The sequence below is a fragment of the Nannospalax galili genome, unplaced genomic scaffold, assembly GCF_000622305.1.
Source record: "Nannospalax galili isolate Female #2095 unplaced genomic scaffold, S.galili_v1.0 scaffold930, whole genome shotgun sequence".
NCBI classification, from domain to species: Eukaryota; Metazoa; Chordata; class Mammalia; order Rodentia; family Spalacidae; genus Nannospalax; species Nannospalax galili.
Genome location: NW_008329328.1, coordinates 1,056,285 through 1,083,999, shown reverse-complemented (window position 1 = coordinate 1,083,999; position 27,715 = coordinate 1,056,285). Strand labels below are relative to the sequence as shown.

General features: G+C 44.4%; 1 protein-coding gene across 1 annotated transcript in view; it reads left to right on the top strand.

Moving 5' to 3' along the window:
- The first annotated feature begins 5,181 nt into the window (after positions 1-5,181).
- The window catches only part of Lrrc1 (leucine rich repeat containing 1), a 145,903-nt gene continuing 123,369 nt past the window's right edge, over positions 5,182-27,715 (top strand). The window contains exon 1 of the mRNA XM_008836528.3: positions 5,182-5,575. Coding sequence (XP_008834750.1) covers positions 5,417-5,575 — 159 coding nt within the window. The 5' untranslated portion in view covers positions 5,182-5,416. The remainder of the gene's footprint in view (positions 5,576-27,715) is intronic.

The window sequence follows — 27,715 nt, the reverse complement described above, 5'->3', positions numbered from 1 at the left end:
AAGGAATGTTGTGAAAGCCTGGTTTATGGGTATGACAGAGCTGTAGCACACATGAACTCATAGCAGCTTTGAATGCATGCACAGTATCTCCACAAGGTGAAGAGAGTTAAAAACTCCAGCACAGAAATCGAAGGGTCTCCCCATGTCCCAGCCTGAGCTGAAGAGATAATGGCAGTTGAAGTTACAGACAGACGGAGAGTTCCTTTTCTTTGATTGGCGGTATTGGTAGCTTGTCCATGCCCCACTGGATGACCACATGCACATGCGCACATGGGCAGCACTCACTGAACTTAATGGGTTATAGAAAAAGGAAGACATGAAGTTGGGAGGGAAATGGTAGATACCTTCGAGGAGTGGTCTCAGGGAAACTGGAGGGAAGAAGTAGGGGATGGCTGTGGCCAAGATACACTGTATGCATTTATGAAATTTTCAAACAAAAGAAAAAGAAAACATTATAAAAGTAAACTTCATTCTTCAGTTATATGACAAAGCTAAATTAATAACATACTACAAAACTAACAAGGTTAAAACCAATAACAAAATTCTTTGGGAAAGAAGAGAATGTGTGTCATTTTTTCAAAAGATGCAGTTACACTCATGCTGGATGCTACAAAATTTCTGTAATGAAGATTACAAGTATAGATTTTATATATTTACTTACTTTGCCAGTTGATTTTCACTTAATATATTTTATTAATTTAAAATAAGTTAATTTACTCATAAAAATTGTTGACTTTTAAACTTCTGTGGAATTCTGTCAGTGCTTGGGTTTTAGAACGGCATGATTGTACCCTTGCAGCAGTATTATAAAATCTCTGGAAAACATTCTTCAATTCAAATTTGGAGAAGCAGGATGAAGGTCTGAAAGTTTCATTTATTAAAAGTGCTCTGGGGTCTTTATGCAAATTGAGCTGTCGTCTCAGTGTTCAGCTTTGCATATGATTTAATTTGCTCTCTGATCTGTATATAAATACCTCAGAGGGTCACTCATGTATTCCTTTACAAGATCAAAAGGTCAGCCTCTCGATAGGTTTTCTAGACTAAGGGAAAAAAAAAAAAAAAACCCCAAAAACCCCCTGTATCCCATTACAGTGCTATATCTTGATATAATTCCCTCAATAGCAGCCTTTCATCTAGCAAGATTCCAAGCTCTCATACTCCTTTTGTTTCCCAGGAAATTAACTCAGTGCCTGGCATATGGTGGACCCTCGGTAAATATGTGTTCACCAGCAGCCACACCATCCTAGGCCTGAGATTTAATTTACAACTGCCTATAGGATATGTTCATCTAAATTTTATTTGTTAATTTGTTTGTATGTATGTATGTATGTATGTATGTATGTATGTATGTATGGGGTGTGCATCCTGGTGCATGTATGTGAGGAGGCTGGAGGGGATATCACATGTCCTGCTGTATCATGCTCTTCCTTATCCTCCGGAGACAGCACCTCTTGCAGAAGCTGAGGCTTGCTGGTTTTTTTCAGCTAGGTTGACCAGCCAATGAGCTGGGGGTGGGGGTAGTGGGGAGAGAAGAAAATGGGGGTAGGGGAAGGCCTGTCTCTGCCCTACTCAGCACTAGATAGGCACAAACCACCATGACTGCCTTTTATATAGCTTTCGAGGAGCCAAACTCAGGGCTGCATGCTTGTATGCAAGTGCTTTTATCCAAAACCATCTTCTCAGGCTCTTATACATTTTAGAAGGTTAAATACATTGATATATAAAGTTTATATACTTGAAGTTGTCATTTTAAGTAGATAGTTTGATGACTTTAATAAATGTATATATGCATGTAACTACCACCAAAATAAATAGCTCTGTCACTCCCCAAATTCTCTCATGCCATTTGCCCCACAAGCCCAGCTGCATACAGCCACTGATCTAGGCTTTATGATCACTTTATGTTAGCTTCCATTCGTCAGAATCGACATGTGACATAATACAGTATGTACTTTTGTACATGGCTTCCTTTGTGAACATGGTGCTTTTCAGATGCATTCACAAACTAGCATGTTCTAGCAGTTTGCTCCCTTTTATTATCGAGCTTTATCCCATTGCTTCAATATGCTACACTTTTAACATCTGTGGATGAATATTTAGATAGTTTCCAGGTTTTGACTCATGTTAACTACTATTGATATTGATAAATAACTGTTACATAGACTTTTTGTGTGTAAATACCAAGGGGGTAGAATGGCTGGACTATTAGGACATATACTTAAAAGAAACTTCAGATTGTTTTACATGGTGGTTCCCTCATTTTACCTCCTTGTCAGTAACATGAGTTCCCATCGCTCTGCATCTTCAGCAACACTTAGGATTATCAGTATTTTTTTTAAGTGGCTCCAGTGGATAGATGGTGGTATTTCACTGTCATTTTAAAGTCCACATGTCTGAATCTCCATTATGTCTCATTCATCAGCTGTCAATTCGGATTTTTCACATTAAAAAATCTAATGGTAATACCAGTCTAGAAGTAGTTAGGTATTAAAACAACGAATCATTAATTGAGCACTTACTTCTCTTATGATGATAAGGGCTATCCTGTTCTTTGTTGTACTGCTAGTCTCTAGCATGTGCTGGTGAATAGAGTGACATTTATTAGCTGTCTTTTTATACAGTAAATTATTCTAAATTTTAGAAGACCAATCAACAAACATTCATTGACATACAGTTTCTGAGAATCAAGGTTGAGGAGCAGCTTACTTGAGTGGTCCTTATTAAAACCCTTTAGTTAAACTATCAGCTGGTACTGCAGTCACTTGAAGACCAGGGCCGGAGATTGGCTTATAGGTCAGCAACTCTTAGGACTATTGGCAAGAAGCCTTTGTTTCTTGTTAGTTTTTATCAATTATTCTCTATTTTTTACCACATAGACCTTTCCACTGTGTTGTTTGTTCTGTGAAGCTAGGTTCCTCTAAGTGAGTGCTCTGAGAAAGAAAAAGAAGGTCAGCTAGCTGGGGATTGCTGAGGACTATCCTGGAGGCCCTAATAAAGTGTATAATGAGTATTTACTGACTGATCTCTGCATGTCGGACACTGCCATTATCTCATCCAATCCTAAATACATCTCCATGGTCCACTGTCCCTGCTTGAGAGATGGAAACAGTGAGCTTTAAAATTTCAGCAACCTGTCCAAATCAAAAGTTCTTAGTAGTTGAATCAGTGTTCAAACAGCTCTGAAGGTTGTGAAATATCATTTAGTTATAACGAATGAATTACATTAGTCTTAGAACATGTTTATTTTTAAAAGGCTTTTTAAATTTGCTTATAATTGAGTCAAACTCATTTGTATATGAGAAAAGAATACAGAAATTAAATCAAGAGAAACCTGAGAACTATTCAGGTAAAAAAGCTGATTGCTTTCCTGTTCTATGTTGGTATCATTCTTACAAGACTATCTACACTTGTTGACTGCACACAGTTAACTGAACACTGTGATAATTTCCAGGATCTTTAAAGGAAGTGACAGTATCTGTTGTCCAAAAGGCCACAAAGCCTTTGGAAATAAGGTGATACTAAAATAATCATAATGTGGAGGCACAAGGGATTACTTACTGAGGTTTGGATCCAAGAGACAAGCTATATTTTAAAAATACCTTTATCATTTATTAAAATAATCCAGTCTGAGTTTCTCTGACAAGATTAAACTGAGTGGGTCAGTATTCCTTGATTTTTGTAGAAAGCAGTGAAAAAAACTGCAAAGTTAATGTCGTGTCTTTCTGGCAGATGTCTTATCCTAGCAGGTGTCTCAGCCAGGAATGGAAGTTTTCCAGGGAGGTGGCAGAAAATGGACTTTATCCATTTCTGGAATGCAAGAATGAAGGAGAGTGGAGGCTCAAAGTCCTCCCTGAGCATGCAGTAATCAAGTTGGCACAGACAGCTTAAAGTGGGCAGGGTGCCAGGCATTTCAGGCTTTGCTGGAACTGTAGAGTCAAGGTGGTAATGCTGGGTAGAAACAAAAGTCCGACCTCTTCCCTCACTATTTAAGATAAAGTGGCCCTATTGGTAGAGCTGAAATTATTGTCTCCCTTTCCCTCCTCTATTGGCACAAAGTGCCCTGTGCACAGTTATGGGTACAGAAGATTATGAAAAATCTAGTTTGAAACCAAACTTTGCCTTGGTCGCTGAGCATTTTCAACTTTCAGTCTTCTGAATAATATGAATTCCCTAGCTCCGGATTTCAGCGGTGGCAGGTTGGGGGAATGAGTGGCACAGTGTGTCACAGGCCACAGACAGAACCTGGCCCCTGAACACATTTGAAGCAGGTGTAGGTCTCTGGTTGCCGGGGGTAAATCAGAAGAGCCGAGTACAATACATTATCAATGTGTTTGGCCTAGACGTGATCAACAGCCCTTTAGGAAGGAGTGATTTTAGTTATTCTGAGATGATAACTGGCGCAAAGGGAGAAAGAGGGCAGTTCAAGGGTCTGACAACGGTCAAGGGGACGAGCCTGGGGCAAAGCCAAAACGGCTTGTCAGGTTCCCCAGCTACTCCTTGGGTTGCAATCTGTCCTTTGTAACGAGCAGGGTATTGTGGAGGAAACAGGAGGTTCGGCTGGTCTCCTGGACTAGTTCCTCCTCGTGCCTGTAGTTCTCCACTTCAGCCTAGATTAGTCCCCAGGGCACATCACCTGGCTCGGCGAGACCTGGCTCTTGGCCCAGAGAATCTTAGAGAACTTCGCAGACTGACATATGCTCTGGGGGGTGGAGTGGGACGCGGGGACTCTAGGAGGGGTTTCCTCACTACGTAGATAGGCCGCGCTGACTACGGATGCTCCCGGGTTAGCCTGGGAACCCGGCGGCCGGTGAGCAGCTCTCACGCGGGTCAGGAAGGCCGCAGGGAATGCCCCGCGCACGGTTCGCGCCGGGGCGGTCCCTCCTGACCCCGGAAGAGAAAGTTGTTTTGGGGAAGGGGAGCTAGCGGAGGCGCCGTCCCCAAGAACTCCGACCCCGAAGTCCTCCGCTCCGTCCGCCTTCTCTCCTCGGCAGCAGCAGGCCGGTCCGAGCGGGCTTCCCCGCAGGGCCCGGCACACAGCATCCCGGCGGCGCCCGCGGACCGCAGCTGCCCTCCGACACTCCCCTGGCGGAGCCAGGTCTCCGGGAAAACCCGGAGCGGAGCCTCCCAGGCGGGCACGCCCCGATTGCGCCCCTGCGCGCATGCCCGGAGCACTGTGGCCGCGAACGACGAGCGGAGCGGCGGTGGGAGGGGACCGCGGGCCGGGCGGGCCGGGGCGGGGCGCGGGCGCGGCGGAGGCTCCTGCGCTGCTTCCTCCGAGCGCTCGGGACCGCGGAGCCCGGGCGACGGGCGAGGAGGCTGGGCGGGCAAGGACGCGGAGCGGGCCGGGCGCAGCGGGGCGCAGCGGGCTCGCATCCCGGGCTCCGCGGCTCGGGACCCGGCTGCGGCGGCTCCGGCGATGTTCCACTGCATCCCCCTGTGGCGGTGCAACCGTCATGTGGAGACCATCGACAAGCGCCACTGCTCCCTGGTTTACGTCCCCGAGGAGATCTACCGCTATGCCCGCAGCCTGGAGGAGCTGCTGCTGGACGCCAACCAGCTCCGGGAGCTGCCCGAGGTGAGTCCGCGCGTCGGATCCCGGCGGCGGGCAGGTGGCGGCGCCGCTTCTGGGTCCGCGGCGCCTGCATCCGCCGTTCCTGGGTCCCGGCTCCTGGGTCCCCCGCTCCTGGCCCTCCTTACTTCTCCACCCCTGCCCCTGTAAAAGTTCTTACTGTATACCTAGAGACCTGCTATTTAACAATTAGTTACCTGGCCACTGGAGAAAGGTTCTGGGCCAGTAAGTATTCAGGTCCAGGTCTAGGGACGACCCCCGGGCAGGTGAGAAGCCAGGTGGCTCGGACTGTTCCCAGCCTGGGGCGGCCATGCGCCCCTCGCTCCGGCCGATGGCTGGCCGCCAGATTCCCGGTCCCTGGCCACCGCTCCTCCCTCTTGGCTAAGCACGTCCTAGGGGCCATTCAGACCTGAGCAGCGCAGGTGAGCCTCAGTATCCTGGCATGGGAGGAGGTGGGGAGGTGGGATGTGCTCCTGGCCTTATCGCTGCGGGCTGTGCCCTGGAGGGATGCCGCTGGCTGGGCTCGGTAACCCGCGGCAGCAGCAAGGAGCTGGGCAGGAGGGGAACAGGTGCGGGTGCCCAGATGCCCGCCGCGCCCTGCCTGAGGGGACCTGTTGCGTGGTGGGAGAGGAGGTGACCCCTGCAGAGGGTCCACCTGCCAGTCTACCCTGCTGCAGGCCCCCCTCCCCCCACAGCCGCCACACAACCTGCCCGCGTCCACCCTGCAGTGATGCCAACCTCCTCGGAGGGAGTTGTTGACAAATATTAATCACCTGTCGCACCGAACTTGCCCAGTGATCTATGCTGATGGTTCTCTTTAGAGGGTCCCGGCGAGGGTAGACAGTGAACTTTTAACCCTTGAGTTTGCCTCCGGAATTTAGCTTTAACTCTTCAGGAGGAAGGCATCCCTACCCCAGGTATACAGGAAGTTGGTGTGTGGCACTCTAAAGGTGTGCAGGAAATAGGAAGACTGCTGGGAGGCGGAGAGAGAACCCGGAGGCCCGAGCCTTGTCCTTTAGTGAACACGAATGCCCTGTCGTTGTCAAACAGTGGTCAGATGTCAGGCTTGTTGGAGCAAACCCTGTGATCTCCAGTGTTTAGAAAATCAGAACAGTGTTTTTCTCAGTATTTCAAGGGTTGTTCTTGGATTAACTTTCCTTGGTTCCCGTGGAATTGTTTGTATGACTTCCTCTGTGTAATCAGAAAGATTATCCTCACTAGAATCTTTGCAAAGCATCCCCTCACCCCTCAATTTAGTTCAGAAGTAGAAAAGTCATCCCATTCCCCCAGGCACTTATTATTGTAGGCATTTTCAAACACACGATGTGGCTTTTAGCTTCCTTAAGTCACACGCTCCTTCTTTAAGTTGTACACTTGTTGGACATGGAAATACAGAAAATGTAACTTAATGCTTTTCAAGGGCTTTGAAATGAAGTAGTTAAAAGACTTAGTGAAAAGCTACTTAACTATAAACATTTCAGTGCTCTGTGTAGTATTTGTTTGTGTTTTATTGTGGAGCTGGAAGTTTTCTTTGGATTGGATTGGCTTTTCGTTCCCTTCTTCAGATTGTGGGATTTCCTGTAGTACTGGAGAGTTTTGCTTGGCATAAGGTTTGAAGGTTTTGAAAATGTCAGGTATTTCTATAGATGGTAAATGGCAGCTTCTCAGAAATACAGTAAATAAACATTTCAAAACCAAAGGATGATCTTGGTTATTGGTAATTGTTGTTCTAACAGCCCTTAAATTGAGGTTTAAAAATGAATTTCTCCCTGACTTTGTTCACCTTGGCTACTGGGTATGTACATGTCAGACAGAAAAACCACCTCGAAAGCACCTTTGTTTCATCCATTCAGCCTTTCCTTAGGCTAGCCGCTGTGCATGTCTGAGATCTGTGTAACCTGTCACTACTGGTCACTCACGGCCCTGGCCTCTGACCCCGAGCTCCTGTCTCTTGCTGTAAGCTGCAAGATCTTTAGTATCCTGGCCATACCAGCTGGATGTTTAGTGTCCATGATTTGGAAACAGCCAAAGGGGAAGCCTGGCCCCCTCCCTGGACCAGAGGTTTCAGGTAATGATAGACATCTCCAGGAAAGGTCTGCAACCCCTTATTTGCTCTAACATCTTCATTTACAAATTGAGGCTCAGAATTGCAGTGATTTTTCTCAGGGCTCTGCATCTTGTTAGATGCAGTCTCTGGCTACCTTCTGCCCTCTGAATCGTCAGTAAACTACAGGAGCATTGAACATTTAGTAGGAATCTGGCTGTTCTTTTACACATACTTCAAACCTTTAGCTGTTCAGTCTTTCCTTTGTTACTTGTGTCATCTAATCTTGGCCTTGTTAAATATTTACTGAGGTACCATTACTTACTAGTTATTAGGAATAGAGATTAAAGAAGCTATAATTCCTATGAGCGGTTTGCAGTGTTGTAGGGAGACTGATGACTTCAGTATAGATGTGGTGACTGGGGTGCAGCGGGTACCTCACTTCATCAACCTACTCATCAGCCACAGCGTGATGGTCACTTACCGAACTGTACAGCTCTTTACCACCTGCACCATTGAGTGAAGAGTTCAGCTTTGTGGCAGCTTCTTGTCATTGCTGCCTTTCACAGAAGGGCCAGAGCCCTCCTCTCTAGCTTGGCTTTGGGGGAGAGTCATCCCATCTCTCTGCTGCTCCATGATCCACTCATGCTTGCAGCTAGGTGCTTTTGGTTTTTGTACAAATGGAAAATCTCACTTTAACCTCCTTGAAGTACCTGCCGGCCTTTTATTCCCTCCTCCGAGCACAGAGCCTCACCCTCCCACCCAGTAGGTCTTGGTCAATAAAGTTACTTTTCTTTTGAACAAGTGTTTCTGATTCTTATAAAAACCATCCTTCTCTTCTGCTTTCTCTTCTTGAAGCATATCCCTCTTCTGTTGTCTACTTTTTCTAAGATAGTCAGAATTTTCTCATTGGATTTGACTCCAGAAATGAAGATTGACCATGCGGTGAAATGCTTTGTCTTGCTTGTCTGTGGCATTGTTGGCTTCCCCTCTGCACATCCTCAGTGTCTCTCCTCAGAATCCTCCAGTTCTCCAATACTCCAAAGACATGTGAGTTTTACTGCGACCTGTCTAGCACCACCACAGTACTTAGGATAGTAGTCAGTAAATAGTTTGAGTGAAGGCGCAAGTCATCACTTACAAAATAGTTTCATGTTTCCCCTCCTCTTAGAGTCTAGTTGACCTTCTGCTGATTGCCAGATAAATGTATCTCAAAGCCCTGGCCCCCTCCATCATTCTTCCTCATCTTTTCCTAGTTCCAGAGCACTTATCATGACCCAAGTTCAAACTATGTTTGCCTACTTGTTCTTTGAAGGTCTGCTCAATTAGGTCCTAAGCTATAGGAGGGCAAGATGTTCATGGCTGAACCTAGGCCAGGATCTGGTACATTGTGGGCTTCTAATCACTTGTTGCGTTAATGGCTCCTTGTGTGCTGCCATCAGAAGGCTGGCCTAGTTTCTTAGCCATCATAATCCCCCCTCCTGTGGTCTGTCTTCAGAGAGTTGAAACTGCCAATGACAAACATTTTTTTAGAGTCCGCTGGTCTTGTCTTACAAATCTTCGTTCTCTATCTCTTTTGTGCTGGAAGAGAGTGACCACCTTTGCCTACCCTTGAAATAATATTGTGCGTAATACTAATAAACACGTTTTCTGTGAGTTCAAGTTCAGTTTCAGCACCTGCAGCTGTGCAAGGCGCTGTCCTCCCCATTCAGAATAAGTCAGCCTTGTTTTCGGTTTGGGTCTCACCTTGGAACTGGTCTTTCTTCATAACAGCACCATTTCCTGTCATTTTTCCTGTCTCAAAAGTCCATTGATTTATCTTTGATTCTTTTCTTCACCATCTGTCTTGTCTCCAAGATCTGTGTTTCTTTCTCAAAATACCTCTCCCTTCAGTCTCCTCACACGCTCGTAGTTGGCTTCACCTGGATTCATACTGCCCTTTGCTGGTCATCTTTTACCAGGTCTCTTTGGTCCTTGTCTTGAAGGTCCTTGTTGGTTCGATAGTTCCAGGCAGTGTTCATCTCTTGGGTACTCTCTCCCAGCCTTGGTTTCTGCAGAATAAAAAAAAAGACATTTCTTTATTTATTATTTTTATTTTGTGTATGAGTGTATTGCCTGCACTGTATGTGAGTGCACCTGTGTCGTGCAATGCTGCGGAGGTCAGAAGAGGGCTTCGGATTCCCTTGGAACTGCAGTCAAGGATGGTTCATAGCTGCCATGTGGATGCTGGGAATCGAACCCGGGTCTTCTGCAAGAACAATCAGTGCTCTTAATCGCTGAGCCATCTCTCTAGCCCGGTTTCTGCAGATTTTAAGAGTACTGCTTACTTTGTAGTGTTAGAGGATTTAAAAGATCTTTATTAGATCTTTCTGGATACTCTGACACTTTTTATTATGTTTCTTTTTTTTTTAAAATTTTATTTTTTTAATTTATTTTTATCTGTATGCGTGTATTGTCTGCATGAAGGTAAGTGCACCCGTGTCATGCAATGCCCGCAGAGGTCAGAAGAGGCTGTTGGATCCCCTGGGACTGGAGCTAAGGACAGTTGTTAGCTGCCATGTGGTTGCTGGGATTTGAACCCAGGTCTTCTGCAAGAACAACCAGTGTTCTTAACTGCTGAGACAGCTCTCCAGCCCTATTTATTATGTTTCTTAACTGAAGTTTAAAGAAATATTTTTCTTTGGGAATCTAAGGAGCTTGTTAAACCAGAATTAAAATTTAATATTACTTTCAGTAACTAAAAAAGTCAGAAATTCTGTAACATTGAAAGACCTTATAAAGAGTAACACCTTACAATTTTTATTGCCCATCCTTTGAGCGTTCCTTCGATGATAGCTAAGGAGGAAGAGTAGATGTGGATGCATTACAGAAATAATGTGTTGGAGTCCATGGCGGCTGCAACTGGAAGAGCAAAGATTCCATTGTGCTTTGTTAAGGAGAACCAGGAGGTGAAGGGGCTAAGCATTCGGAACCTGAATGCAAAGACCGGCACCTCGTTTCATCCTGTGTGATAGTGAGCAGCCCTGTAGCATCTACACAGTTGCACTGTTGCTCTGTCACGCTGAGTTCTCCTTTCCTGTTTGCATTGGATTTTTAGAGTCCTTTAGTTACGTAAGTGCTAATGCCCAGGGATGGCAACCTGGCTACCTAAAAGGCTGTATAACAGAAATTACCTGATTAAAAGGCCAGTTGAAAATTTTAAAAAATGTGAATGCCTAGACGAAAGGGGATCCAAGGGGATATTTTCCCTCCGGATCCACATATTTCTCAACTTAGGGAAACAGTGCTCATTTCTCAGGTAATCCTGCTATTCCCGCCCAGTTTAGCTCTTAGTTGCTTTCTGATTGAGTTCGGTGCTGGCTCCCCTTCCACATGTATTTCCTCATTCTCTATACTTTGTGGTGAGAAAGCAGAGCTGGAGAAGTAATTTTCCCAGGTTAGTGGGGATTAAGGTCTCTTTAAGAAACATTTAGATAATATCTGTGGCATAGTTATAATAGCCACCACTCTCTAAGTTCCAAACATTGCATTAAGCATTTTACCTAGGTCGTTAGTCTTACATAATATAAACAACCTGTTTTAGCCATTTTGATTTCAGTTTTTCAAATGCAGAATGAGATTTACATAAGAAACTTACATTTACATAAGAAACGTAAGAAGTTTGGGAACATGTGATCTCCCCCCCACCCCACCATGTGCACATTTATCTTTATTGGGTTTACTGCCCACTTGGGACCTACGTGAGAGAGGGACCTGGAATGTGAGGGCATTTAGGAGCCTCTAATAGGAGGCTGTTACAGCTTTGAGGAGCTTCATACTTTCTGGGGAAATGAGGGAAGGCTTTAGAGATGCTGATATCAAACTAGACAGGAAAGAGGGAAAAAGCACATTGTTGCCACCAGAGTGGTGGCAGAGAACTGGTGTGGGGGGATGGAACCAGACTGTAGTAGGTCTGTCCTGTTGGCAGAGGAGGCTTTTGGTGCCTCTCCCACCTTGATGGCCCCTTATCCCTCTGGAACTCCTTTTGTAAGTTGCCTTGGTCATGATCTTTTATCCTAACAATGGAAGAGTAAGCAATACGGCATCTAGGCTGCAGTGCAATTAGATTTTTGTCTTAGGAAGGTAATTTTGGGGTAGAGGAGAGGATCATGCTGGGAGATGAGTGAGGAGCCCTAGTAGTGTTGTGGCCTGGAGAATGATGGAGGACAGGGAGATGGCCACAGGAGTCTTCACTCCTGGAGTTGCTGGGTTCCTTCTGTTGTGCCACCTCCTGGTGCTGACCCATCTGAGGTGTTTCTCAAAAGTACACATGGGGCACCAACTACTGAGTGTTCTGCTCCTTTTTGTTGACATGTTTTTCTTGATTATGGGTATCTTCATTCAACTAAAATATTATTTGTATATAGGCGTTATCTTGGGAGAAAAATGGACAGTCAGATGTGTTGTGAGTGGGAAGAACTTTCTTAAAAATATTTTATTTATTGTTATTATTTTCTGTATATGAGTGTATTGCCTGCATACATGTAAGTGCACCCGTGTCACGCAATGCCCATGGAGGTCAGGAGAGGGTGTTGGATCCTCTGGAACTGGAATTACAGATGGCTGTTAGCTGCCATGTGGGTGTTGGGAATAGAACCTGGGTCCTTTGCAAGAGCAGCTAGTGCTCTTAACCTCTGAGCCGTCTCTCCAGCCCTGGAAGAATTTTTTTTAAAGGCAAATGTTGTCATCAAGATATGTAAAAATGTACCCACAGTGACCCTGATAGCCTCATGGGCTTTATTTTTCTGAATAACATCTGGACATCTGTGTGTACTGTGCCATCAGCAGGTCTGTGGCAAGACACTGCCAGCTTCGTAGACTGTCAGTGTTAGCAGTGGTGACCCTCTGAAGCATGGAAGGGAGGGGCTGCATTCTGTGGACATGCAGCCAGCAAGCACTGTAGTCTTATTTCTCCCTGTGCTTACAGAGGTCACAAGCAAGCTTGGGACTTTGACTGCGGTGAGTCTCCATTCTGAGTGCATGGCTGGAAATGCTTGTCCTCTGCTTCATAAGACTTCATGAAGGTGGTGACATCACAGGCTAGGCCTTGGTAAATGCGTAGAAGAAACCTCTGCATGTCCATTAACTCTCTCTTAGGTGTTAATTAGTGGACAGAAATGTAATTTACTATAGCATGTGGTATTTTGGAAGATCTAATGGGGCGTGTGTGTGTGTGTGATATAATATTTAAACTTTTTACCCTGATCATTGTTGAAGAGTTTCCTTGTGGTAGCTCTATCTTCTAGATCCTAGAGAATTCTACTCAGTTGGGGAAAAAAATTGTTATTTTGTTTCTAAGAACCTCAAGGAATGTATTTATCTTGTGTGGGTAGAAGGAGGTGTAACACCTAATTACAGGGTGATTTCTTGATTGTGTGTCCTGACCACTGTGGTCCCCCGCCTTTCTACAGTCTACACACATACTTCTTGGGAAAACATTGGGAGGGGCTGTCAGCTAGCCTGTGGTAGAAGCTAAGAGCTCTAGTTTAATGAACCGTTATGAGGGCCAGAAGTAGCTTCTAGACCTCTCTGGGTGTGACATGAGTTCTGACTGCTTGACTTGATTTGAAAAATGCTGACTGTGTACCTCTGAGCTTCATGCTGTTACTGCAACTGGCCAGAGCTTGGGCTTGGGGCATCATCTTGTTTAGTGTGTGATTTGTTTTTTTCCTGATTATTAGATTAATTTCTGTTGGATGCTCGAAATAATCAAACAAAAAAAGAAAAGAAAAGAATTCACTTAGAGTGATACCAGCCATTAATGATTTTATTTTTCTTTCTTATTTTTTTAAATTTGGGCACAGTGTGGTATAGTACATGTGCGGACTGTGAAACGAAGAAGCTGGATTCATTGACATATCTGTTGTCTCAGATCTTTATCATTTCTTTATGGTGAAAACATTTAAAATCCACTCTTAAAGGAATGCATTCTTACCTTGGTATGGTGTTACATGCCTGTAATGCCAGCATTTGGGAGGCTGGGCTAGGAGGTTTGGGAGTTTGCAACCAGCCCTGGCTAAGACATATTAAAAAGCAAATAAACAATGACAGAAAAAGAAGGAAGAAAATAAAATATTCTTAGGAAGTGTTTATTACTGTTTAAAGGAAGGAGGACTCCTCCTGTGAGTGGCTTCGCTGCACGCTCCTCTTGCCTTCTGCTCCAATCTTCTACATCGTAGGCACGTTTTAGATTCTCAGGTTGATGTGGTAGTTTCTGTTGTGTTTATACAGCATCATTTCCTTGATTGTTCTCTACTGCTAGATATTTAAATTATTTCTAATTCTTCACAGTGATGAACCATGCCAGTTTAAATGTTCTGGTACATATTTTGTTATATACCTATGCAAATTTGTCTTTAAAATTTCAAAAAGAATTGCTGGACAAAACTTTCAAATTTTAGTAGATTTTGTTAGATTGCAAAGTGTGTGTGTGTGTGTGTGTGTGTGTGTGTGTGTGTGTGTGTGTAGGTCTACAGATTGTGTAAATCTAGCCATTTTACAGCTAAAGAACCCAGAAAAGTAAAGTAGAAGAAAGGGGCTGGGTGGGTGAAGGCTCAGTGGATAGAAGCCCTTGTCACCCAGCCTGATGACCTGAGTTTGATTCCCAGAACCAGGCTAGAAGAGAGAACTGATGCCTGAATGTTGTCCTGTGACATCGACAAGTGTGGTGCATTGTGCATGTGTCCTCGCTCATACACGCACAATAACAATAATGCAAGGCTGGCACAGTAACACATATGTAATCCCAGCAGTTGGGAGGCCGAGGGAAGGAAGATTGTGAATTAGAAGCCAGTCTATAGTACATCATGAAAACCTATCTCAAAAAACCAGGTAAGAGGAGGTGCCGGAATAGACTCAGTTCTGCATCCCTGTCTCCTGAGTCTTATAATCTTCTTGGGGGCTGGGAAATAGACCTATAGGCTGGCCTCTGTCATCTCTGGCCTGTATCAGGGAGGACTGCAGTTCTTTTCCAGAAGAGCACTTGGGTAGGCTCTGGTCAGTTGATCAGATATTTGTGCTAGATCTTTGGGAGTCTCACATGTAACTCTTGCCTTCAAGGAGCCTGCAGTCTTTAGTAAAGGAGGAAAGCAGAGCATTCTGGAATTCCCAATGTAGCTGTGCTCTGTGGGTATACAGACCAAGTGTTGCTTTGTGCCCTTAGAGTTGCTTGTTGCTCGGGCTTTCACAGCATCTTCACTCAGAGCGTCTGGCAGTGGAAAGGGCACTGTGGACAGTTGTCCTTGACAGGGTGACAGTGCGGTGTTAGGAGCAAAGACAGCTTGAGTTCACATGGTTCTCTTTGTAGAGATGGCAGTGACATGCAGGGTGTCCAGCAACACAAAGCTTGGGCATCCACTTGGTATTCTGGCTGTATGTCACCCAGCCATCTGTCCTTTTAGTGAGGTCCCTCTGTTCCAGTCTGAATCTCTGACTTGAAGGGAAGGTATGTGTGGCAGCTATGAGATTGTTCTCATAGTAACTTCCCACACCTGCTGGGGAAGTTTGGCAGCATTCTTGCCTCCTGCTGTCTCCTGCCCTTTCTTCCAACTTGCCCCCTGTGTTGCAGCAACAGTTAGTCCCCCTTAGTTGCTAACATACTGCTTCATGCAGGCGAGCCTTCATTTCAGTGATTCTATCTATGGTGGCGTACTTTTCCCTGCTTTGCCTGGCTCACTGCCCCTCATCCTATTGGACAGAAATCAGGAGAAAACATTTGTCTGGGAAGGCTTCTCTGTCCTCTGTGGTTCCTGGAATTCTGTCCACATCACTCTTGTCTGTGAATATCTCTGCCTTCCATCAAAGAAAGTGCTTTAAAGCTGCAAACACCTTTTTTTTTTTTTTGTGTGTGTGCTTCCTGCTGCCTGTTAAAAGGTTCAGCACAGAGAAGGTATTGCATGCATACTTGAATGGTATTCTTTGGGAAATTTTTGGCCCTTTTGGGGAGTGATTGGAATTGAAGACAGATTATGCGGGGTTGGGGAGATAGCTTAGTAGGTAAAGTGTCTGCCACGCAAACCTGACAGCCAGATCTCCAGAACCCATGGCAAAGTTGCAGGTATAATCCCAGGAGATAAGAGGCAGAGACAGGAGACTCTCAGGCTTGCTGGCCAGCTGGCCTGGTATCCGCTGCTGCAGCAGCAGCAGCAGCAGCAGCAGCAGCAGCAGCAGCAGCAGTAAAAACAAGAGAGATATTGTCTCAAACATTTGGAAGACAAGGATGGGATGCCCAAGGTTGTCCTTTGATCTCCACTCCTTTCTACCCCTGCACAGTGGGTTGTGATCATACCTGTAAATGTGAGATTAAAGATTATACCAAGAAGCATTTGGTTGCCTGCATTCCTTGTGTATGGGCCTATGATGATGAAGCAAAGCAGCACTGCCCAGGGGACAACTCTAGTTTCCTATCATGCCTGGTTCCCTTATGTGAGTGATGAAGGGAGGACACATGTGTGTGTGTGTGTGTGTGAGACTGATGTAAGATCTCTTTGCATCCTGACCTTTGGGGATCCTAATTTCATGAGTTGGTCCCTCAGTAAGACCCTTAGGAGAGTAGTGCCAAAGTTGTGCACATGCCCTGTGAGATTGCTTAGTGAGGTTGAGTAGAACCACAAGCCCTGGCTTAATCATTATAATCAAGGATTTGATAATCAGGCAAAGCTGTTCCAAACTAGTAACCTTCTGTGGTCAGTCGTTGATTCCCAGAACCAATTAAAGAAGAAAGATCAGCAGATTTTCTGTTTAACGCGCGCACACACACACACACACACACACACACACACACACACACACACATTTTTGAACACTGAACTTTTTTTTTTTTTTTTTTTTTTTTTTTTTTTTTTTTTTTCTCAGCTTTTAAAATATAGGGGAAGTAGGCAGTTTGTCTGGGACTTTTTGTGTCCTTATGAAATTAGCTCAAGCAGGTCAGAGGTTGTAGTACTTCCTTTTAGGTTGGTTTGATATGAAACAGACTGTATTTTGGGAAACATAGTTTAGGGACTGACCATTAAGAATATTCATGGATCAGTGTCAGCCCAGTGGTTTTATAAGGTATATGGTAGGATCAGAGGCTCCACCTCTTGTGTTCCTGAGAAATATCTTGGTCTGACAGAGTGTTGGTGCCGGGCTTCAGAGGCAGCCTGGCTCAGGAATGGGGACTGGGGTGGATTTTCACTGGATCCTAACAGGCCTGTGGTCACCTACCCTCCTTCACTGCAGGTATTTATCGAGTACTGGCTGGCTGTGCTTTCACGTCCTTTCATCCAGCAGGGCAGATTGAATCTCTTTCTTTCTGGAGCTTTTGTCTAGGTATGGGAGACAGCCAGTGGCCAGATAAGCAAGTACAGATCTCAGATGCTGAAGAAACTACAAAACAGGGAAACGCAGCAGAGAGCAGTGTCCACAGAGGCTCCTGTTTTTCAGAAGGTTTCTTCAAGAAAGTGACACTTGTACCAGTGTGAGTGAGGCAGATGTGACTAGGTAGAGGTCTGTGAAGGCTTGAGGATGAACTTGGTGAGTTCATGGGCATCAGGACATGAGTGTGACTTGCTAGAGTCTTGGTATGGGAGGACAGCAGTGGGAAATCACAGTGACGAGGTTGACTTTTCGTCAGCTGCTGCATGTAAACTTTAAGCGTGTGAGATTTTGTTGATTTATAGAGGACTGGACAACTGAATATAGTTGTGAGGGAGCTGACACGTATCTTGGTCATGGTTGAAATTTAGGCGAGGAAGCCTGGCTGATGGGAATTCTAGCACCACTCCCCAGCGTGCTTTGAGTATGTGCCTCCATCTATTCTAAACTCTACCCGTGACGAACACATTTCATCATCACAAAACCCATATCCTCCATTCACGTAATTAACTGTGTCTTACAGATGAGGACACTGGGACCCTGAACTACTTGCCAGGGCCACACAAGTATTAAGTCTCAGAGCTACTTGAAGTGTTATGGTCTGTCTCTCAAGTGTTGGGGCTCCTAACCACTACATCTTCCTGTCTCAGGGTCAGACACATCAAAGCCTCTGCTAGCTAGGAGTCCCATGTGTCTATAAAGGGTGACAGAGAGACTCGTGATGTTTGGGTTACCCATTAAGAAAAAGAAAATTGAGCTGAGAGATCATTTTAAGAATCAGGTCACTGGGGCAAGAGAGATGGCTCAGCGGTTAAGAACACTGCTCTTGCAGAAGACCTGGGTTCGAATCCCAGCACCCACATGGCAGCTAACAACTGTCCATAACTCCAGTCCCAGGGGATCCGACAACCTCTTCTGACCTCTGCGGGCATTGCACAACATGGGTACACTTACCTACATGCAGGCAACACACACATATACATAAAATAAAAATAATAAATACAATATTTTATAAAAGAATCAGGTCACCAAATATTAATGAGCTCATTCATGCATAATCATTCAAAGATGAGTGGTGTCCATTGTTTAGTGCAGGATTTCTCATCTTCAGGAAGTAATCTGCAGTGGAGTCCTTGCGGGCTGTCCAGTAAAAGCGTGCTTATTAGAGGAAATGGCAGGAGTCATCACGAACACTGACTATCCTAAGAGTGACCTCGTTATAATTTTGCTCATTCATCTCTTTTATTAGTTGTCGGTATACTCAAAGCATGAAATGAAGAAATTGGCTTACAAGACACCTTTCAGTTTTGACTGTGTGGGTCAGTGTTATGAGGAAGTCCTTGTGTACTTTCTGGAAATATGCACATTATCATAAGTGTATATGCTATTAAACTTAATAAAAATACATTTTATAGTCGATCCCGTTATATTTTCTGTGACAAAAATACCAGACAGAAGCAACTTATGAGAAGGAGATTTATTTTGGCTCATGATTTCTGAGGATTTCAGCCTATCGTATCAGGAAAGGTGGGGTAGAGTGAGTTAGTTCATGCTGGTGGGAGCATGTATGTGCCAGAGGCTTCTTACATCACCACAGGCTAGGAAGCCAAGAAAGCAAGCTGGAGTCAAGGATAAGGGTCTAACCTCCATAGGCCTGTCCCTAGTCACCTCTTGTCCCCTGGCAAAACTCCATCTGTACCCACTCTACGGTGACCCCAGATCTCAGGACTGGCTGAGGAGCAGTGTTCTAAACATGCGTTGGGGACATTTCAGATTCAAACCACAGCGCCTGCCATACTTGATAGCTTCCTGCACTTGCTCACATGCCTCATTGTCTATAACTGGAATGGCAAGATGAGAAGCCTGGGGATGTCATGTTTGCACAGTGTTTCTGCTACTGTTGTGATTCACTGAAATTACTCAAGGGCTAGAGGCAAAGCTATTTGGACCCACAGCTCTCCAACTTTACTCATGCTTAAAAAGAAAATCTGTGTAAAGATGCTTTGGGAAGACAGTATGACAGTGGCTATTTATTTGTGATACGTACTTAAAATTTTTCTCAAATTTTAATTTTTCAACAGTGTTTTATTTCAGTTTTGAGGTTTAAGTCTAAGGTCCAAGGGAAGCACCCGGGAACCCATGTTTTCAGTTTACTGGCAGTTTCCAATTAGTAGAGCGTCCTGGACAGACAGCGTGCTTTTGGAATTCTCTGCACTACCAGTAAACAGAAAACGCCCCACTGGAGCATCTTCAGGTAAAGAGGCATTTGGTGGTCCCACATGTCTCACCCGTTAGGAGGTCGAATGTGATGGCCGTAGGCTGGGCTCAGCTCACAGTGCTGCTAGGCCTTTACATTGCTAGTGTGGTGGGTTCCCAAGCAGAAATGAAGGGCATGGACAGTCCTAGGCCTGCGGTAGCCATCGGAGAGGCTGAGCGCTAACAGTGCCTACGTCCCTCACCCCCGACTTTTGGTGGAAGGCAGAAGTACAGGAGATTGGAATGAGGAGGGTGGGATTGGTGGTGGGTACTGCTCAGTGTCTGAGGTGAGGGGGATGGAAGGCAGGTGGGCCGACAGCAAGAGCCTGCTTGCACATACCTGTTCTTGCACATACCTGCTTGCACATACCTGTTCTTGCACATACCTTTCTTGTCCGTCAGGAAATAGCAGGTAAGCTGTCGTAGCTCTCATTTGACCCTACATCTTCTGCCAAAATTATCTGCTCAGGAGACGTCTTCAGCAGGAGTGATTTAATTTTCAGAGTGTTCTGGAAAAAAAAAAGCTTGTAGTTATTTGTCTCCGATTTTATTCTCACTATATGACTGTGGAGTTTCATAAGAGAACAAAAAACTAAGTAAGTAGGGTATAAGCTCAAGCCAGACAAAAATCCCAGCAGGGCGGAGGGGAGTGGGTGAGAAACCCTAACCCCACCTGAGGCACTGATGGCAGCCGATGGCTGCTGGGGGGGGCGTCGGTCTCTTTTAAGGGTGTGAGTTTTGGTAGGTTGATGAGGCTCTAATGGATGGATTTACACTGCAGAACATTTAGGGATACAAATTACACTCTATAGGCATATATATTATGTATATAATATAGACATAAAATATACTATATATTTGTATATATAATTATTACATATTATATATTTGTATATATAATATATACACAAAGTAGAGTACAGGATATTGGGAGAGGTAATAAAAGGGGGTGTGGATAATTCAATTAAAAAGGGGAAAAAAGAAACATAAGTAAAAAAATAAAGTAAAAAAAAGTTGAGGTTGGTTCTACTACATTCATTCTGAGACTTGAGGAGAGCTCCTGGCTGTGGCCTTTGCGTCTGCTGTGTGCTGGCTCAGGGTGCACCTCTCATTTCCCGTCACCAGCTCTGGGAAGCCCACTATGGAGGAGACGTCTTCAGTACCCACACACCATCCCCACAGCTCACTATGACTTTCTGCTTCCCCAGCCCTTGGAGGTTCACTTCTCGATGTTTGTGAGGGTGGGGCTTAGCTGTGTGCCCGTTTATTTCCTTACCAGTTTGTTGTCAGGCTTGAATTTATGTGTTTGTCTCAGACTTTTGGGAAATTTAGTGCCCGAATCACAGGAAATGCCAAAAAAAAAAGAAAACAAATAAAAACCAAAACCGGCACTGGAGAGATGGCTCAGCGGTTAAGAGCATTGGCTGCTCTTCCAGAGGACCCGGATTCAGTGCCCAGCACCCACATGGCAGCTAACAACCATCTGCAGTTCCACTTCCAGGGGAACAGATGCTTTGTTCTGGCCTGTGTGGGCATTGCATGTACATGGTACACTTTACATACATGCAAATGAAACGTTTGTATGTATAAAATAAAAATTTAAAAAGTAAAAATAAATAAAAACAAAGCCTATTCCACTGAAAAAATGGAATGCCTTTTTTTTTTTTTTTTTTTTTTTTTTTTTTTTGTGGAGTAGTTAGGATGTTTAAAGTCTTTCACGTGCATCCTAGACCACCCATGATGGGACTCCTGCCCTGTCCTTAAGCAACCAATGCCTTCCACAGCAGTTGGTGTCTACCCACTCCCCTCCAGTGCCTGGTTGTAGTTTGTTACACTCAGTGAGTTTTGTTTCTCCAGCGCCTGTGTCTGTGCTGTGTCATGGGCATTAGCACAGCACTGGCCCCACAGGCCTGGTAACAGCTGTTTGCTGCCCACCTGACAGGGAGTGCAGTGGGCTGAGTCACCAAGTCTGTTGGCAGAGGGTCAACACTAGCAGGAGAAGATAACACATCCTTAGTCCTGTTGGCTGGACACTTCCTCTCCTCCTCCCTGCTTAGCTGAGGTGTTAATGAGGAGTAAAATGACAAAAGGCAGGAATGTGTCCAAAGCCAAGGCCTGTGTGGCCCTGGACTAGATAATGTGCCCCTGCTCTGCCGAGACTCAAGTGAAAACAGTTTCATTTTTTTGAAATCTCAATATGAGCTACGTGTTAACTGCTGATATATTCTAGATGCACTTAGGCAGATTTTGGTCCCCAGGTCAGCCTTTTGTGGGACCTCTTTTTTTTTTTTTTTTAAAACTGGCACGGAAGACTTTTCTCGGGACACTTAAGTGGGAAAAAGAGCCTGAGGTTAAGTCCCAGTTTGCTAGACTCCAAAGACTGGTGCTTTTTCATGTGAAATATTAATTTTGAAGATGCAGTAAGGTGGCATCCTTGAGATCTTTGTGCCATTAAATGGTGTACTGTCAGTCATTAGGACCTGAGGATGTAAAATAAGTGCAGAGTCCCTGTCCATAAGTGTCTTGAGTTTAGTGGTGGAGTGAGATGCCAGAGTAGGTCAGACTGTGAGGAGGCCTGGAATGTAAAGCCAACAGCAGACTCTTGCTGTAGGTCTGAGGCTGTGCAGGCGAAGGGAGAGGCCACAGCAGAGTCAAGTGTGGAGGCATGGTGACCTGGAATGCAAGTGAAGGAGTTTGACTTTTATTTTGTGGATAAATAAGAAGTACATTTAGAGACCTCATCCTGATGGTGTCTTGTGCATGAATTTGAGGGCACCAAGGGTAGAGAATATTTAGAAACCAAGCAGGGGCAAAGTTTGGTGACCGGCCAGATTTGAAACAGAGTCTGGTGGTCTGGGGAGTCCCCTAACAGCTGAAGTCTCAGTGGATACTGATCACACTCAGAACTGGAGGGAAGGGGCTGTGAGTGTGGGAAGATGAAGGATCAAGGTCAGTTTTCTCGTGGTAGTTGAGTGAGCTGGGAGTTGAACATGGCTACTTCTGGGGTAATGAAGGAGGGGGAATGGGTGTTGTTGGGGCACACAGGAAGTTTTTTTTTTTTTTTTTTTTTTTTTTTTTTTTTTTTTTTTTTTTTGAGTACCAGCCGTTTAGACAAATAAGAGGTGGCTAGGTAAGAGGATGTGAAGCCAAGAAGGATCGTATGAGGAGGGATTTGAGATGTGTTAGGATTGTCAGAGAAAGAGGGAGTCCTAGCACAAAGCAAGTGGTCAGAGAGAAAATGGAACAGGATGTAGTGGGGTGAATCTGTGCAAGAGACTGTAGCTAAATCTATGATGTTGAAGTTGAAGGTTTGTGGAAGGGAAGGAGTCCTGGGTGAGGCCAGTATCCAGGGTGTGACTCACGGGTAGTTGGCGAACTGTAGAGGGGGTGTGGTGGTTATTGCCCTTAAGAAAGCTCAGGAGTGGCTGTGCATGCTTGGTGAGTGGGTCAGCTCTGTTGTAAGACACAATGTCAAATACCATAGAAGCACCAGGTAGGTAGATTATAGGGTGGGAAGACCTAACTGTAGACAGACCTGTGGCAAACCAAAGAGCCCAGTCTGTAGGAGGCAGCTCCACCTGCCCTGCCTGGCTTTACTCTGTGCCTCCCCACCTCATCCCTCATCCCTGGAAGTCAACTGTGTGAAGTGTCCTGACTTTTAAGTGTTTAACACTGAAACATTGATAATTATTCAGCAATTTGAAAAGGGTACTGTGGGCTGTAGAGTCAGGTGTGTAAGTTGCTGTGGGCTGTTGCTTTATATTCTGATATAGAGATACCCTGCCTGTGAATCAGAAGCCAGAGTCCTAGAACATCTTCCCCTTTGCAGTCATCTCATCTGACTTGGAAGTTTTAAAGATAAAGAACTAAGTCAGAAGCTAATTAGTTTTTCAGTGGGAGCTAATAGGCCGTGATAGTAATCTGAGGCCTGGGGCTCAGGGAAACTGTAGGTTGAATAAGTAGTTCTTTAGCTCCTGCCAAGGGAGTCTCAGGCCTTACTCCTTATGAAGTGCCCCTCTGCAGCTTTCCCAGTTTGTTGGTAAAGATTTTACTATTTTTAGTGATGTACGTGTGTATGTGTGTGAGTTTATGTATGTGAGGTGCAGGTGCCCATGGAGACCAGAGTTGTCAGAGCCCCTGGAGATGGAGTTTACAGGTAAATGTAAGCCATCTGACGTGGTTGCTGGAGGCCGAACTCTGGTTCTCTGCTAGAGTACTCTGTTCTGGTAACCACTGAGCCCCTAGTTTGTTTTCCTGATTTCCCTCTTTGTTTCCTTACAGAATTCAGCCCAAGTTAGTTGGTTAAAGTAAGGTGTATGTCAAATGTTTTTCTGTAATGATTCAGTACAATTTTATATTCTTTTCCTTAGTGTTTAAACTTAGTGAATTAACTATATGAGTTTCGATTACAGTGGGGGAAACATTTTCTTTTAATTAGCAGGTAAAATGGTACTTACCTAAGTGGATGTTTTTTGTTAATGACGTTATAAAAATCTGTCATTTTGTAAGGGACTAAATCCCTAGTAAACAAACAGGATCACTAAGAAGTCATAAAGATGGCATGCTTCCTGATTCTTGGTCTGGCAAAAAATATATTTAATTTATTTATTATTTATTTATTTGTTTTATGTGTACAAATGTATTTCCTGCAAGTGTCATGCAGTGCCCGCAGGGTTCAGAAGAAGGTGTTAAATCCCCTGGAACTGGAATTACAGATGGTTGTTAGCTCCATGTGAGTGCTGGGAATTGAACTCCGGTTCCTCTGCAAGAGCAGTCAGTGCTCTTAACCGATGAGCCATCTCTCCACACCGTTTTGCCCTCATATTAATAATTATGAATTTTATTCAAATTACAACACATCTTTGTTAGGAATTATTCTTACACAACCTACACATGTCATGGGCTATTTCTGTGGTTTGCAAATTTTTGTCACTTTGAAGGTATGTTTGATGGTTAGATCAGAGAACTAAGTCTAAGGACCTCGGCTGTGGATCAACTCGTCAACATTAATAGCTCTGGGCTAAAATGAGATGTGAGCATGAAGTTGCATGTTGCCTTACTCACTGAGTCCCAAAGTCTGGCTGAAGGAGGAAGCACCCAGAAATTTGAACACCATAGCCTGCTTGATAGCATATGCCACTTTTTTGGCCATGTTTTTGGTGTGGCTTTTAAAAACATACTTTCAGATGTGATATATTTATTAAGGGATTAACAGTTAAAATTTCCTACTACCAAAGACAGCTTAATTTTCTTTTTTCTTTTCTTTCTTTTTTTTGAGATAAATGTGCAATTTCTATTTCACCTTGAAATATTAAAATAGATTGTAAAGTTGCATTAGTGTCCTTTTGGGGAGATAAGGGATCATTGAGAAATGGGTTCCCTAAAGTATTTTAAAGAATGATCCCTGTTGGCTTGTAGCAGATGATTGTTGAAACAAACTGGACTCTTGAAGATTTGCTAAATCAAGAGTCAGTCTGCTTTTCTCTGATTGGGCCATCAGAATGGTTTAAACTTAGTGTTTTATCAGAAGTGCCTACATTGTTCTTTTAAGAAATGGATTCTGGACCTCCCTCTGGTTCCCTGGGCCTGCACTACCCGCTGGCCTCTCTCCTGGGTAAGTCCATCGTGCCCTCTGCACCATGACTTCCCCAGCCTCATTCACCTTCCCATCTCCTTGGCCCATCTCGCCTCCTAGCCTGGGTACTGTCCCATTCCTTGTCTTGGCACCCCAGACACTGGGGGAACCACCACTGTTTCCTGATCATTTATATCCAGACCAACCCAGTTCCTTCTCATGGTCCCCAGGAGCCCTCTGGGCCTGGTCCCACCCTCACCTCCCTCTGCTTCCCTGGACTGCACAACCCACCAGTCTCTTTCCTGGACACCAAGGCTGACCTCTAGGCCTGGAACCAACACTGCTTCCTGATCCCTTGCATCCAGACAAACCCAGCTCCTTCTCGTGGTCCCCAGGAGCCCACTCAGCCTGGTCAAACCCTCATCTCCCTCTGCTTCCCTGGGCCTGCACAACCCTGGGTAAGTCCATTGTGCCCTGCCCGTCTTGACTTCCCCAGCCTCATTCACCCCCACCCCCAGCCTGGACACTGTCCAATTCCTTGTCTTGGTACCCAGACACCGGGGAACCACCACTGCTTCCAGATCCTTTGCATCCAGACCCACCCAGTTCCTTCTCACTGTCCCCAGGAGCCCTCTGGGCCTTGTCCCACCCTCACCTCCCTGGGCTGCAAAACCCGCCAGCATCTTTCCTGGACATGGTGGCTAACCTCTTGACTTCATGATCCTTTGCATCCAGACCAACCCAATTCCTCCCTGAAGTCCCCAGGAGCCCTTGGGGCCTCTTCCTTCCCCCATCTCCCTTTGCATCTCTTGGTGGCATGGCTACCAGCTGCCCTAGACCAGCATCTTTCCTGGGCCCAGATCCCAGGCCAGTCCAACCCCCAAATTCCTGAGGACAACATCTCTCCTGGAGGGATCCAGACCTTAGGAGAAAGCCTGAGAGCATCTGATCCTCATCTGACTTGGGCCTCTGTGGGAATTCTTGAAGACAAAAGCAATCTGGCCACTCCAAAATAAAATCAAAAGAGAGAACTGGAAGCTTAGAGGAACCAGCTTTTCATGCCCAAAAACTAAACCACAAAGACACTTAAAGTTCACAAAAAGAAGCAGACCTAAACTTGAAGGCTTGAGTCTCACACAAGAATCAGAAACTACAAAAGAAAGTCACATGTCAAAACCACAGAGAAAAAAAATAACATGAAAAACAAAAATAACATATCCCCACAAACTATCATTATTCCTTGAGAGGAGTACAGTGAGAACCCCCTAGAGATAATACAGGACATGGAACTCAAAAGAACAATTATAAACATGATAAAAGAATTCAATGAATTTAAAGAACACACAAAGAAATCAAAGAACTGAAGGAAGATAGGGATAAACTTCTGAATGAATTCAGAAAAGAGTTAGAAATATTGAAGACTACTTAGGCTGAAATGAAGAAGGAAGTAAAATACTCAGTAAGCCAATTAAAAACGACAGGAGAAAGCCTCACCAATAAGATGAATGAAATGGAAAACAGAATATCAAGACTGGATGATAAAGTGGACAAACTAGACCACTCAAGCAAAGATTATGAAAAATTTAAGAAAGCACAAGAATGGAACATACAGGAATTGTGTGACACCATAAAAAGACCAAACTTACGAATCATAGGCATACAGGAAGGAGAATGGCATGGACCAGATCTTCAACAGAATTGTGGAAGAAAATTTCGCAAACTTGAAGAAAGACATGCCCATACAAATAGAAGAAGCATACAGAACACCAAAAAGACAGGACCAGAACAGAAACTCTCCACAGCACATCATAGTAAAAACACTAAATGTACAGAACAAAGAGACAATACTGAAAGCTCCAAAAGAGAAACAAGTTACATCTAAAGGAAAACCATTAGGATTACAGCTGCCTTTCAGTGCAAACTATGAAAGCCAGAAGAGCCTGGACCAAAGTATTCCCAGGTTTAAATGACCACAGATGCCAACTCAGATTACTATACTCAGGCAAAATACCTATTATAGTCAAAGGGAAATGAAAAATCTTCCATGACCTAAATAGGCTGAAGGAATTCATGTCCACAAAAACAGACCTTCAGAGAGTTCTGGAAGCAATTCAAAGAACTGAAGAAAGGAATGACTATACCCAAGGGATTGTGGAAAGAATTACAATGAAGGTATAACTGTGGAAAGGTACAGCTTCATTGTGAATGTAAATAGAAATAAAAATGAAAGGATTCAATACTTATCTTTCATTAATAACTTTAAATGTTAATGGACAGAACACCCCAGTCAAAAGACACAGACTATGTGAATGGATTAAGAAACAAAACCCATCTTGTTGTTGTCTGTAAGAAACTCGTCTCACTTTCAAGGACAGGCACCATCTAAAGGTGAAAGGACAGAAAAAAATATACCAAGTGAATGGTACTAAGAAAAAAACAGGCATTGCAATTCTAATATCTGACAAAATAGAATTTAAACTAAAACTAATGAGAGCAGATAAAGAGGGCCACTTCATTCTGATCAAAGGAACAATGAATCAAGAAGATATTACAATCATGAACATATATTCACCAAACTCTGGTGCACCCAACTTCATAAAAACAATACTACAGGACTTTAAGACCCAGATTAATCCCAACTCATTAATAGTAGGGGACTTCAATACCCCATTGTCTCCATTAGATAGACCAACAGGGCAGAGAGTTAACAGAGAGACATCTAAATTAAACAATACCATATATTAAATGGACCTAACAGTTAACAGATATTGACGGAGTATTCCACCCAACACCAAAGGACATACTTTCTTCTCAGTACCCCATGGAACCTTCTCCAAAATCGACCATATACTGGGGCACAAAACAAACATCAACAAAT